The 14,487-nt window shown below is 42.7% G+C and overlaps 1 protein-coding gene across 1 annotated transcript in view; it reads left to right on the forward strand.

The window, feature by feature from the left end:
- KIAA1549L (KIAA1549 like) overlaps nucleotides 1-7,843 on the forward strand; it is a 135,963-nt gene extending 128,120 nt beyond the window's left edge. The window contains 1 exon segment of the mRNA XM_032641184.1: nucleotides 7,562-7,843. Coding sequence (XP_032497075.1) covers nucleotides 7,562-7,843 — 282 coding nt within the window.
- The last annotated feature ends 6,644 nt before the right edge of the window (nucleotides 7,844-14,487 follow it).

The raw sequence follows: 14,487 nt of genomic DNA on the forward strand, positions 1-14,487 counted from the left end.
AAAAATATATAATTAAAGTCTATTTAATTTTTTAAGCATCTTTATTGGAGTATAATTGCTTAACAATGTTGTGTTAGTTTCTGCTGTATAACAAAGTGAATCAGCTATACGGATATATATATATATATCCCCGTATCCCCATATCCCCTCCCTCTAGCATCTCCCTCCCACCCTCCCTATCTCACTCCTCTAGGTGGTCACAAAACACCGAGCTGATCTCCCTGTGCTATGCAGCTGCTTCCCACTAGCTATCTATTTTACATTTGGTAGTGTATATATGTCAATGCTACACTCTTACTTCGTCCCAGCTTACCCTTCCCCCTCCCTGGGTCCTCAAGTCCATTCTCTATGTCTGCATCTTTATTCCTGCCCTACCACTAGGTTCATCAGTACCGTTTTTTTTACATTCCATATATATGCATTAGCACAGAGTATTTGTTTTTCCCTTTCTGACTTACTTCACTCTGTATGACAGACTCTAGGTCCATCTACCTCACTACAAATAACTCAATTTTGTTTCTTTTTATGGCTGAGTAATATTCCATTGTATATATGTGCCACATCTTCTTTATCCATTCATCTGATGGTGGACACTTAGGTTGCTTCCATGTCCTAGCTATTGTAAATAGTGCTGCAGTGAACATTGTGGTACCATGTCTCTTATTGAATTATGGTTTTCTCAGGTTATATGCCCAGTAGTGGGATTGCTGGGTCGTATGGTAGTTCTATTTTTAGTTTGGTAAGGAACCTCCATACTGTTCTTCATAGTGGCTATATCAATTTACATTCCCACCAACAGTGCAAAAGGGTTCCCTTTTCTCCACACCCTCTCCAGCATTTATTGTTTGTAGATTTTTTTGATGATGCATTCTGACCAGTGTGAGGTGATACCTCATTGTGGTTTTGATTTGCATTTCTCTAATGATTAACGATGTTGAGCATCCTTTCATGTGTGTGTTGGCAATCTGTATGTCTTCTTTGGCAAAATGTCTATTTAGGTCTTCTGCCCAGTTTTGGATTGGGTTGTTTGTTTTTTTGATATTGAGCTGCATGAGCTGCTTGTATATTTTGGAGATTAATCCTTTGTCAGTTGCTTCATTTGCAAATATTTTCTCCTATTCTGAAGTTTGTCTTTTTGTCTTGTTTATGGTTTCCTTTGCTGTGCAAAAGCTTTTAAGTTTTATGATGTCCCATTTGTTTATTTCCATTTCTCTAGGAGGTGGGTCAAAAAGGATCTTGCTGTGATTTATGTCGTGGAGTGTTCTGCCTATGTTTTCCCTCTGAGAGTTTTATACTGTCTGGCCTTACATTTAGGTCTTTAATCCATTTTGAGTTTATTTTTGTGTATGGTGTTAGGGAGTGTTCTAATTTCATTCATTTACATGTAGCTGTCCAGTTTTCCCAGCACCACTTATTGAAGAGGCTGTCTTTGAACAGGCTATCCTGTTCCATTGAGCTATATTTCTGTTTTTGTGCCAGTACCATACTGTGTTGATTACTGTAGCTTTGTAGTATAGTCTGAAGTCAGGGACCCTGATTCCTCCAGCTCCGATTTTCTCTCTCAAGATTGCTTTGGCTATTCAGGATCTTTTGTGTATCCATACAAATTGTGAAGTTTTTTATTCTAGTTCCGTGAAAAATGACCTTGGTGGTTTGATGGGGATTGCATTGAATCCGTAGATTGCTTTGGGTAGTATAGTCATTTTCACAAGGTTGATTCTTACAATCCAAGAACATGGTGTATCTCTCCATTTGTTTGTAGCATCTTTAATTTGTTTCATCAGTGTCTTATAGTTTTCTGCATACAGGTCTTTTGTCTCCTTAGGTAGGTTTCTTCCTAGGTATTTTATTCTTTTTGTTGCAGTGGTAAATGGGAGTATTTCCTTAATTTCTCTTTCAGATTTTTCATCATTAGTGTATAGGAATGCAAGAGATTTCTAAGCATTAATTTTGTATCCTTCTACTTTACCAAATTCATTGACTAGCTCTAGTAGTTTTCTGGTAATGTCTTTAGGATTCTCTATGTATAATATCATGTCATCTGCAAACAGTGATAGTTTTGCTTCTTCTTTTCTGATTTGGATTCCTTTTATTTCTTTTTCTGCTCTGATTGTTGTGGCTAAAACTTCCAAAACTATGTTGAATAGTAGTGGTGAGAGTGGACAACCTTGTCTTGTTCCTGATCTTAGAGGAAATGCTTTCAGTTTTTCACCATTGAGAATGATGTTGGCTGCGGGTTTGTCACATACAGCCTTTGTTATGTTGAGGTAAGTTCCCTCTGTGCCTACTTCCTGGAGGGTTTTTATCATAAATGGGTGTTGAATTTTGTTGAAAGCTTTTTCTGCATCTATTGAGATGATCATATGGTTTTTCTCCTTCAATTTGTTAATATGGTGTATCACATTGATTGATTTGCATATATTGAAGAATCCTTGCACTCCTGGGATAAACCCCACTTGATCATGGTGTATGTCCTTTCAATGTGCTGTTGGATTCTGTTTGCTAGTATTTTGTTTAGGAGTTTTTGCATCTATGTTCATCAGTGATATTGGCCTGTAGTTTTCTTTTTTTGTGACATCTTCATCTGGTTTTGGTATCAGGGTGATGGTGCCTTGTAGAATGAGTTTGGGAGTGTTCCGCCCTCTGCTATATTTTGGAAGAGTTTGAGAAGGGTAGGTGTTAGCTCTTCTCTAAATGTGTGATAGAATTCATCTATGAAGCCATCTGGTTCTGGGCTTTTGTTTGTTGGAAGATTTTTAATCACAGTTTCAATTTCAGTGCTTGTGATTGGTCTGTTCATATTTTCTATTTCTTCCTGGTTCAGTCTCAGAAGGTTGTACTTTTCTAAGAATTTGTCCATTTCTTCCAGGTTGTCCATTTTATAGGCATATAGCTGCTTGTAGGAATCTCTCATGATCCTTTGTATTTCTGCAGTGTCAGTTGTTGCTTCTCATTTTTCATTTGTAATTCTGTTGATTTTAGCCTTCTCCCTTTTTTCTTGATCAGTCTGGCTAATGGTTTATCAATTTTGTTTATATTCTCAAAGAACCAGCTTTTAGTTTTATTGATCTTTGCTATTGTTTCCTTCATTTCTTTTTCATTTCTTTCTGATCTGATCTTTATGACTTCTTTCCTTCTGCTAACTTTGGGGTATTTTTGTTCTTCTTTCTCTAATTGCTTTAGGTGTAAGTTTAGGTTGTTTATTTGAGATTTTTCTTGTTTCTTGAGGTAGGATTGTATTTCTATAAATTTCGCTCTCAGACCTGCTTTTGCTGCATCCCATAGGTTTTGGATCATTGTGTTTTCATTGTCATTTGTTTCTAGGTATTTTTTGATTTCCTCTTTGATTTCTTCAGTGATCTCTTGTTTATTTAGTAGCATATTGTTTAGCCTCCATGTGTTTTTACTTTTTACAGTTTTTTTCCTGTAACTGATATCTAGTCTCATAATGTTGTGGTTGGTAAAGATACTTGATACAATATCAATTTACTTAAATTTACCAAGGCTTGATTTGTGACCTCAGGATCTGATCTGTCCTGGAGAATGTTCCATAAGCACTTGAGAATAAAGTTTATTCCATTGTTTTTGGGTGGAATGTCCTATAAATATCAATTAAGTCCACCCTGTTTAATGTGTCATTTAAAGCTTGTGTTTCCTTATTTACTTTTTGGATGATCTGTCCAGTGGTGAAAGTGGGGTGTTAAAGTCCCCTACTGTTATTTTGTTACTGTCAGTTTCCCCTTTTATGGCTGTTAGCATTTGCCTTATGTATTGAGGTGCTCCTATGTTGCGTGCATAAATAAATATTTACAACTGTTATATCTTCTTCTTGGATTGATCCCTTGATCATTATGTAGTGTCTTTCTTTGTCTCTTGTAATAGTCTTTATTTTAAAGTCTATTTTGTTTTACATGAGAATTGCTACTCCAGCTTTCTTTTGATTTCCATTTGCGTGGAATATCTTTTTCCATCCCCTCACTTTCAGTCTGTTTGTGTCCCTAGGTCTGAAGTGGGTCTCTTGTAGACAGCATATATACAGGTCTTGTTTTTGTATCCACTCAGCCAGTCTGTGTCTTTTGGTTGGAGCATTTAATCCATTTACATTTAAGGTAGTTGTCGATATGTATGTTCCTATTACCATTTTATGAATTAATTTGGGTTTGTTATTGTAGGTCTTTTCCTTCTGTTGTGTTTCCTGCCTAGAGAAGTTCTTTTAGCATCTGTTGTAAAGCTGGTTTGGTGGTGCTGAATTCTCTTAGCTTTTGCTTGTCTGTAAACCTTTTAATTTCTCTGTTGATTCTGAATGAGATCCTTGCTGGGTAGAGTAGTCTTGGTTGTAGGTTTTTCCCTTTCATCACTTTAAATATGTCCTGCCACTCCCTTCTGGCCTGCAGAGTTTCTGCTGAAAGATCAGCTATTAACCTTATGGGGATTCCCTTGTATGTTATTTTTTGTTTTTCCCTTGCTGCTTTTAATATTTGTTCTTTGTATTTAATTTTTGATAGTTTGATTAATATGTGTCTTGGCGTGTTTCTCCTTGGATTTATCCTGTATGGGACTCTCTGTGTTTCCTGGACTTGATTGACTATTTCCTTTCCCATGTTAGGGAAGTTTTCAACTGTAATCTCTTCAAATATTTTCTCAAACCCTTTCTTTTTCTTCTCTTCTTCTGGAACCCCTATAATTCAAATTTTGGTGTGTTTAATGTTGTCCCTGAGGTTTTTGAGACTGTCCTCAATTGTTTTCATTCTTTTCTCTTTATTCTGCTCTGCAGCTGTTATTTCCACTATTTTATCTTCCAGGTCACTTATCCGTTCTTCTGCCTCAGTTATTCTGCTACTGACTCCTTCTAGAAAATTTTTAATTTCATTTATTGTGTTGTTCATCATTGTTTGTTTGCTCTTTAGTTCTTCTAGGTCCTTGTTAAACGTTTCTTGTATTTTCTCTATTCTATTTCCAAGATTTTGGGTCATCTTTACTATCATTACTCTGAATTGTTTTTCAGGTAGACTGCCTATTTCTTCTTCATTTGTTTGGTCTGGTGGGTTTTTACCTTGCTCCTTCATCCGCTACATATTTCTCTGTCTTCTCATTTTGTTTAACTTACTGTGTTTGGGGTCTCCTTTTCGCAGGCTGTAGGTTCGTACTTCCCATTGTTTTTGGTGTCTGCCCCCAGTGGGTGAGGTTGGTTCAGTGGCTTGTGTAGGCTTCCTGGTGGAGGGACTGGTGCCAGTGTTCTGGTGGGTAGGGCTGTATCTTGTCCCTCTTGTGGGCATGGCTGCGTCTGGTGGTGTTTTTTGGGGTGTCTGTGAACTTAGTATGACTTTAGGCAGCCTCTCGTTAATGGGTGTGGTTGTGTTCCTGTCTTGCTAGTTGTTTTGGCATCAGTTGTCCAGCACTGGAACTTGCTGGCCATTGGGTGGAGCTGTGTCTTAGTGTTGAGATGGAGATCTATGGGAGAGCTCTCGCTGATTGATATTATGTGGGGCTGGGAGGTCTCTGGTGGTCCAATGTCCTGAACTCGGCTCTCCCACCTCAGAGCCTCAGGCCTGACACCTGGCCAGAGCACCAAGACCCTGCCAGCTTCACGGCTCGGAGAAAAGGAAGAGGAAAAAAAGGAAAAAAAACCCCAAAATACAACAGATAGAACCCCAAACCAAATGGTAAAAGCAAAACTAAACAGACAAAATCACAGAAAGAAACAAAAAACAACAAAATAGAAACAAACAGTCAGAACCCTAGGACAATGGTTAAAGCAAACCTAAACAGACAAAATCACACAAAGAAACATCATATACACACTCACAAAAAGAGAAAAAAAGGAAAAAAAATTTTAATTAAAAAAATAATAAACTAAAAAAAGAGAGCAACCAAACCAATAAAAAATCCACCAATGATAACAAGCACTAAAAACTAAACTAAGATAAACATAAGAATCAGAAACAAGTCAGATGCAGAAAGCAAACCCCAAGTCTACAGTTGCTCCCAAAGTCCACCGCGTCAATTTGGGTAACATTCATTGTCTATTCAGGTATTCCACAGATGGAAGGTTCATCAAGTTGCTTATGGGGATTTAATCTGCTGCTCCTGAGGCTGCATGGAGAACTTTCCCTTTCTCTTCTTTGTTCACATAGCTCCCGGGTTTCAGCTTTTGTTTTAGCCCCACCCCTGAACGTAGACAACCCTCAGGTGTCTGTTCCCGCCCAGACAGGAGGGGTTAAAGCAGGGGCTGATTAGATCTCTCTTGCTCACTCAGGCTGGGGAGTGGAAGGGGTACAGTAGTCATAATTGTAATTCGGGGCGAGACTGCAGTGGCAGAAGCCAACATGACATTGCAACAGCCTGAGGTGTGCCATGTGTTCTCCTGGGGAAGTTGTCCCTGGATCTCAGGACCCTGGCAGTGGTGGGCTGCACAGGCTCCTGGGGCGGACGGGGGTGTGTGTGGGTAGTGACCTGTGCTTGCACACAGGATTCTTGGTGGCAGTGGTGGCAGTGTTAGCATTTCACGCTTGTCTCTGGGGTGTGAGCTGATAGCTGCGACTTGCACCTGTCTCTGGAGCTTGCTTAGGTGGTTCTCTGAATCCCCTCTCCTTGCGCACCCCGAAACAATGGTCTCTTGCCTTTCCGGCAGGTCCAGACATTTTCCCTGACTCCCTCCCGGCTATCTGTGGCATACTAGCCCCCTTTAGGCTGTGTTCACGCAGCCAACCCCAGCTCTCCCCCTGAGGTCTGACCTCTGAAGCCCAAGCCTCAGCTTCCAGCCCCTGCCCATCCTGGCGGGTGAGCAGACAAGCCTCTCAGGCTGGTTAGTGCTGGTCAGCACTGATCCTCTGTGCGGGAATCTCTCCGCTTTGCCCTCTGTACCCCTGTTGCTGCGCTCTCTTCTGTGGCTCCGAAGTTTCCCTCCCACCCACCCGCAGTCTCTGCCCGCGAAGGGGCTTCCTAGTGTGTGGAAACTTTTCCTCCTTCACAGCTTCCTCCCAGAGGTGCAGGTCCCATCCCTATTCTTTTGTCTCTGTTTTTCCTTTTTTCTTTTGCCCTACCCAGGTATATGGGGAGTTTCTTGCCTTTTGGGAGGTCTGAGGTCTTCTGCCAGCGTTCAGTAGGTGTTCTGTAGGAGTTGTTCCACATGTAGATGTATTTCTGATGTATTTGTGGGGAGGAAGGTGATCTCCGCGTCTTTCAGCTCCTCCATCTTGAAGATCTCTCCCGTGAGTCCTTTGACATCCATAAAGAACAACACTTCTTTTGGCTAGATGGTGCTTATATTAAAAAGGTAGCCAGGTAGATTCAGATGTAGATTCAGGTATGTGCCCACTGTTTGCATACTGTTTAAAACACGTATTTAATTCATCCAACCAGCAGATCCAGTGAGTCCAAATCACCTATTTTCCAAACAGACTCCAGCTTTTGTATCTGCACAATGGTGCGTTGCCTTCATTTTCCTCTAAATCTCTTTCCTTGTCCTCAGTCCCCTCCTGCTTTGGTATCGAGTGCGTCCTATGACTTGAGCCGCTTCCTGACCCCAGGTCCTTGTCTTCTCTCCCAACATGCTTTGTAGGTCCCCCTCCCGGGGTACATCGAGGCTTACCCCCGGTCCCGGTATCAGCAGAACTCGCCCTCCAGGCTTCCTCGCCAGTACAGCCAGCCAGCCGGGCTGCACCCCAGCTTGGAGCAGGCCCCGCTGCCCTCCGCAGCAGCCTCACAGCAGAGCCTGGCAGAGAACGACCCGTCCGACACGCCCCTGACCAACATCTCCACAGCGGCCCTGGTGAAGGCCATCCGGGAAGAGGTGGCCAAGCTGGCCAAGAAGCAGACGGACATGTTTGAGTTCCAGGTCTAATGCCTTCGCCCACTTCCAGACTCTGAGGAAACAGTCTTTGGTTTTCTCCAGCCTGGCTTGATGGGTCTGGAGGCACAGACGATGTGGGCGTTTTTCTCACCCTCAGTTTCTAAAAACGTGAACAGTGGGGCTTCTGGGGAACAGGAAACTCTTGAACAACTGGATGCTTGGCTTATTCAACTGATTGTATGTCAACAAGTCCCCATGTGGGACCATATGTTTGATACTCTGTTACATTAACTGTTTGAACTGAGGGTGTATTTCCCTACGGAGCCTTAGTCACGAGAGATGCTCGCAAATCTGCAGATTTCTGTCCAATGCCATATTTTAATAAATCACCAGAATGGGGAGAGCACAGCTCTATCTTCGGTGACCTCTGCATGTTAACTCTATATTTCTGTGTTAAAGGCAATGCAGGCGTGCGATGAAGTCCGACTGTACTCTCTCTCATTCAGCCATGGCTGTAATCATTGCAATCACCTCCCGTCTCCAAGGGAGACACTGACTCCAGCCAAGAGAGCTGAGTCCTTTTCTTTTAAAGGTTCATATTCAAAGTCAAATAAATTGGATGAAAATCAGTACTGTCAGTCAATGACTGCACCTATGAACAGTCCTGACTCTTTTCCCCCCGCAATTAATTCAACAAAGGCCAAGAAAGAGAGAAGATGAGAGGGAATGGTGGATTCGTGTTGACAGGTTTTTGAAAAGGTGTTGTCATTTTGGAAATAGAGTATTCTGCGAGTTGGGCTCTGGCTGGAAGAGAATCGGTGCTAAGAGCTTTAAAGGTCCTACAAAAGAAAAACTGGTTTTCTTTGCCCTGCAACGAAGGTGGCCTGAGAACGAAGCTTCTCTCTTTTTGGGGACGATAGACACATCGACTTTTACAAGGAAACCTCTGTCTCTTCAGCGATGATGTCCAGCATGTGCTGCCCAGTGATACAAAAGGAAATAGTCATTGATGCCTGTTAGAAGCAGGAACAGTGGACCCAGTCTCCCCAGGCTGCAGCCTCTGTTCATAGAAGCTTCTGAATGCAGAAAACCTGTTGATTTACATTGAAATGTAAATAACATTTTTAAAGGTGTATGGAGTTAGCCAGTCCCCTCCCGCACTCCTTCCCATAGTTAGTTAGTTAATAGACATAGGAGGACATTTGCCAAAATGGCAGGCTTCTGACCTCATGACCGTGATGTTGCAAATCAGCCTCCCTGGCGTGGCAGGTGAGCCTCCAGAGCTCTGGGTGGACAATACCTTGCAGCACCAGCTGCTGACTGTCAGTGCAAAAGCAAAACAGGTACTGACTTCAGGTAGCCCAGGGGAGGGGACACCGTGGTGCCCTCACCAACTTTGGGAGCTATGCTCAATGTTGGGGACTTACTTGGTGTCTGTTGGAGAGTGAGGTCCTGTCCTGCCTTCTCACCCATGATCCATCTTGTATCCATCCCCTCTGAGTCCATCTTTCCATTCTCCTCATGAGTTTCTTTGGTCTTTATTGAGAGAAGAAGCTGGAAATTTTAACATTCAGAGAAGAGTAGGAGTGGAATTGATTAGAGTGGGAGAGTCAAACTGTCAAAGCACAGACTTTTCAAAGAAGCTGTTTTTATTTCCCAATGGCAAATTGCCCTTTCTGGAATGTTCTGGAGATGCTGTGTCATGGAATCCCCAAACGAGTCTCTTGTCCTGATGATATTAGGTAGTGTCCTTTTGGTATGCCGGTTGATCTTTCATAGTGTTAGTTTTTTGTTACTTAAAAAAAAATCAGCTATAAATAAAATGTATTTTTGTAATTTCCATGTGTATATATGGTATATTTCTACCAATGGCCGCTTGTTGTAGTCCAAAACCTAAATCAGTTTGCAAAACACTTTGGACAGTGCAAGATGTTACTGACAGATTAACACAATGCCTAAGTCTATCCAAATAGGTATTCTGTGCACTTGAATGAACAAAGAGCCAAAGAAACTCAGCCTTTTCATGCAAACGGTATGAGTCCGATGAAGTCAGCTACATTGTCCTGCCTTATCAATGATATGAATATTTCATCAGTGCAATGACATCAACCCGGTACTTTGTCTACTTGGTAAATGCCTGGAAATACTGTATGTTAAAATGAAGTTCCAGGACCTTAGTGTAATTTAAGTGTAGGCACATGCTTTCAAGACAGTGTCTGTGGTTTGGATGTACCAGTGACTCGCAGAAGAGGAGCCCACGGTGTGTGGTGGTCTGGCTCCAGCTGGCTAAGAGGATGCAGAAAAATCATGGTGAGCTGTGTAGAACCCCATGAAATACTGAGTCAGTCGATGGAGATGGCTAAAAATACAGCATGCTAAATCAGACACTCTTTTAAACGAGATACTGCAGGTTTAAGAGCAGTATATGGGAGGAAAACCTTAAGTTGAGAAGAAATCAAATCTGTTTGTGTTGTCCCACCAATGCGAAGATGGCCGCCATTGTTTGATATTCTGTGACTAAGATGTGGTCCCTTTTCTGAAGAGTGTCCTGACCTCATGGAGGTTATGGATACCTGAACAGCTGACTCTGAGAAAAGGCAGGTGGTCAAAAGTGCCCTGTGGAAGTGAACACAGAGTTCCACACAAACCCAGAGGCTCTGTGTTCCTCATGACCCTCCAGACAGTTGAAGAAGCCACAGAGGACATTGGTGACCTCAGAGAAGGAAGCTAAAGTCCGAAGAAGTGGACTGACCTGCCCGAAGCCTCCAGCCCAAGCCCACTGACTCATGATCGGGCTTGCTTTCCATTTCACCATGCTGCCTGCACGCTTGCCTGCGACACGTTTCTTGAACTGTGCTAGGAAGTTCAAAAAGTAGACAAGGGTCATATGAGGGACTATCTACGTTCTTGTGAAGAAAAAAGATAATTGAATATGTAAAGAACTTCAGATAAAGTGTATGAGGACAATGCATTTGTGGCATAATAAACATTTTTCGGAACTAGTTTCAACGTGAGTTTTCTGCATTCATGAAAAGAAAGGCATTTTGGCTTTTTCCAGAGAGCACCATCGAGGAAATGGTGTTCTCTACTGCTGTTCAAGACTTCAGGGGTGTGTTCTTCTCTCAGTGCCATGGGTCCAAACAGGCAGGTGGGGAGGCCACAGCAGCTTGTCACCGAGAGGTAGCCGATTCTGCACTTTGCATTGGGGGGGCGATCCCGTGGTACAGGAACGTAAAAGTCTATTGCGTGCCCTGGTACCCACCACCTGAGATGCATTGGTACCTGTGGAATAGGAACTTGCCTCTTTCAGGGTGTGCTATGGACTGAATGTGTCCTCCGCAATTTCTTTGCTGAAATCCTAACCCCCAATGTGATGGTATTAGGAGGTGGGGCCTTGGGAGGTGCTTAGCTAGTGAGGGGAGCCCTCGTGAATGGGATTAATGCCCTTATAAAAGGGACCCCAGAAAGCTCTCTTGCCCTCTTTTCTGCCACATGAGGATAAAATGAGAAGTCGATAGTCTGCAACCCAGAAGAGGGCTCTCACCAGGACCTGACCATGCTGGCACCCTGATCTCGGACTTCCGTCCTCCAGAACTGTGAGAAATAAATGTCTGTTGTTTGTGAGCCACCCAGGCTATGGTTCTCTGGTATGGCAGCCTGAGCTGACTAATGACTAAGACAGGGTGGATCACGTAGGAATCAATTCTCCGGTGCCAGAAGAAGTTACATTGGGCATGTGCTAATTTAAGAATTCAGCAGGGGCTTCCCTGGTGGCGCAGTGGTTGAGAGTCCGCCTGCCGATGCAGGGGACACGGGTTCGTGCCCCGGTCCGGGAGGATCCCACATGTCACGGAGCGGCTGGGCCCGTGAGCCATGGCTGCTGAGCCTGTGCGTCTGGAGAGACCACAGCAGTGAGAGGCCCACGTACCGCAAAAAAAAAAAAAAAAAAAAAAAAAAGAATTCAGCAGAAGGGCATGTAATTTCTGAGCATTCTTGATGGAAGAATGGGTAGGATATTGTTAGATTTGTGATATAAAAAAAGAAGACTTATGAGAGTCCGGATGGAGGAGGAGAAAGATTTAAATACCTGACTAAAATAAGTGCTTCTCTAACAGGCAGAAATTAACAAAATAGATCAAAAGATTTAAATCCCGATTACCAACAAATAAGCTTCTTTTTTCTACGTAACACACAGGCACTCATTGTTTAATGAAAAAAAATAACAGGGGGGCTTACCTGGTGGCGCAGTGGTTGAGAGTCCGCCTGCCGATGCAGGGGACATGGGTTCGTGCCCTGGTCCGGGAAGATCCCTCATGCCCCAGAGCGGCTGGGCCCGTGAGCCATGGCCACTGAGCCTGCGCATCCGGAGCCTGTGCTCTGCAATGGGAGAGGCCACAACAGTGAGAGGCCTGCGTACTGCAAAAAAAAAAAAAAAGAACAGATATTATTTTAAAGTTTGAGAACAGAATTTAAATGTAATCCACTCCTATTACACATCAGAAAGTAGTTTGGACTTTTCTAACAAAATACAGCCAAATACGCTTAGGGAAAGATAATCATTTAGCAGTGACTGACTTGGGTCCAAGTATTAGAAATTAAATGCAGCCATTTAGTCCAATCTTGAAGATATTCTAGTCAAGGACCTTTGTGAGGACCAGAAACCGATTCACACTTGCTCAAATGTAGAGACTGACTGAGCAAATACAGGCAGACCTCAGAAGTATTGTGGGTTTGGTTCTAGACTGCCACAATAAAGCAAATATCACAATAATGAGAGTCACCTTAATTTTGGGGTTCCCAGTGCATATAAAAGTTATATTTATTTACACTATACCGTAGTCTATTAAATGTGAAATAGCATTATGTCTAAAAAAATACATACCTTAATTTAAAAGCACTTTATTGGTAAAAAGTGCTAACCATCACCTGAGCCTTCAGCGAGTTGTAATCTTTTTGCTGGTGGAGGGTCTTGCTTCAGTGTTAATGGCTGCTGACTGATCAGGATGGTGGTTGCTGAAGGTTGGCACGGTCGTGGCAATTTCTTAAAAGAAGGCAACGATGAAGTTTGCTGCATTGATTGACTTCCTTTCATGAACGATTTCTCTATAGCTGCAATGCTGTTTGATAGCATTTTGACCACATTAGAACTTCTTTCAAAATTGAGTCAATCCTCTCAAAACGCTGCTGCTGCTTTATCATCTAAGTCATATTCTAAATCCTTTGTTGTCCTTTCAACAGCCTTCACAGCATCTTCACCAGGAGTAGATTCCATCTCAAGAAACCATTTTCTTTGCTCGTCCGTAAGAAGCAACTCCTCATCCGTTACAGTTTTATCATGAGATTGCAGCAATTCAGTCACATCTTCAGGCTCCACTTCTAGTTCTCTTGCTGTTCCCACCACATCTGCAGTTACTTCCTCCCCTGAAGTCATCCATGAGAATTGGAATCAACTTCTTCTAAACTCCTGTTATGTTGATATTTTGACCTCTTCCCACGAATCACAAGTGTTCTTACTGGTATCTAGAATAGTGAATCCTTTTCAGAACGTTTTCAATTGACCTTGCCCACATCCATCAGAGGAATCACTGTCTATGAAGCCTTACAAAATGCATTTCTTAAATAATAAAGTCAAAAGTACTCCTTGATCCATGGGCTGCAGAATGGATGTGTTAGCAAGCATGAAAACAGCATGAATCTCATTGTACATCCCCATCAGAGCTCTTGGTTGACCAGGTGCATTGTCAATGAGCGGTACTATTTAAAAAAAGAATCTTTTCTGAGCCGTAATCTCAACAGTGGGCTTAAAATATTCATTAAACCATGTTGTCAAACAGATGTGCTGTCATCTGGGCTTTCTTGTTCCATTTATAGAGCACAGGCGTGTAGATTTAGCATAATTCTTAAGGGCCTGGGGTTCTTGGGATGGTAAATGAGCATTGGCTTCAACTTTAAGTCACCAGCTGCATTAGCCTCTAACAAGAGAGTCAGCCAGTCCTTTGAAGTTTTGAAGCCAGGCATTGGCTTCTCCTCTCTGGCTATGAAAGTCCTGGATGACATCCCCTTCTAATATAAGGCTGTTTTGTTGTATGGCTGTTAGCATAACTGATGCCATCTTGGACGCTTAGTTTCTCCTGTCCTTTTACTGACCTCACCCAGGACTGTATGGTGCAGTGAATCACCTCTCTGTCATCAAAGGCTTTGTAGTTAATAGATACTGTTTAATAATCGTTAGGACCAGGTAGCCTCTATGCCCTCTAGTCCCCCCAAATGATGAAGACCTTCCCTAATGTAATCCCGGTGCCCATGAGACTAGTTACCCATCATAAATCTTGACTTAGGAATGCACGTCCTGTTTCCAAGCACATACCTCCAATATTCTAGGTTAGCCATCAAATTGTCCCAGTGGCCCCTCGGCAGTGCAGAATGCTTCTGGATTGTTGTCCACCCGATCCCACCCTGTGAGTAAATTACCCTATAATAAACTGATCCGTTGATTACATGGAGCTTCCTGACTAATTTTTCAGTCTCAAGATGCCTTCTCAGTTTGGTGGGTACTTTTCATTCCTTCTGTCCTCCAACATCCATCTACACTGACAGTCTGTTTAGTGCAGTCACCTTCATGAATCATCTCAGCTGTATCTACCGGGTGACTTGCTGCAGCTTCTGCACCGGCACTTACTGTTTCACCTTGTGCT

Source organism: Phocoena sinus, chromosome 8 (assembly GCF_008692025.1).
Source record: "Phocoena sinus isolate mPhoSin1 chromosome 8, mPhoSin1.pri, whole genome shotgun sequence".
NCBI lineage: Eukaryota > Metazoa > Chordata > Mammalia > Artiodactyla > Phocoenidae > Phocoena > Phocoena sinus.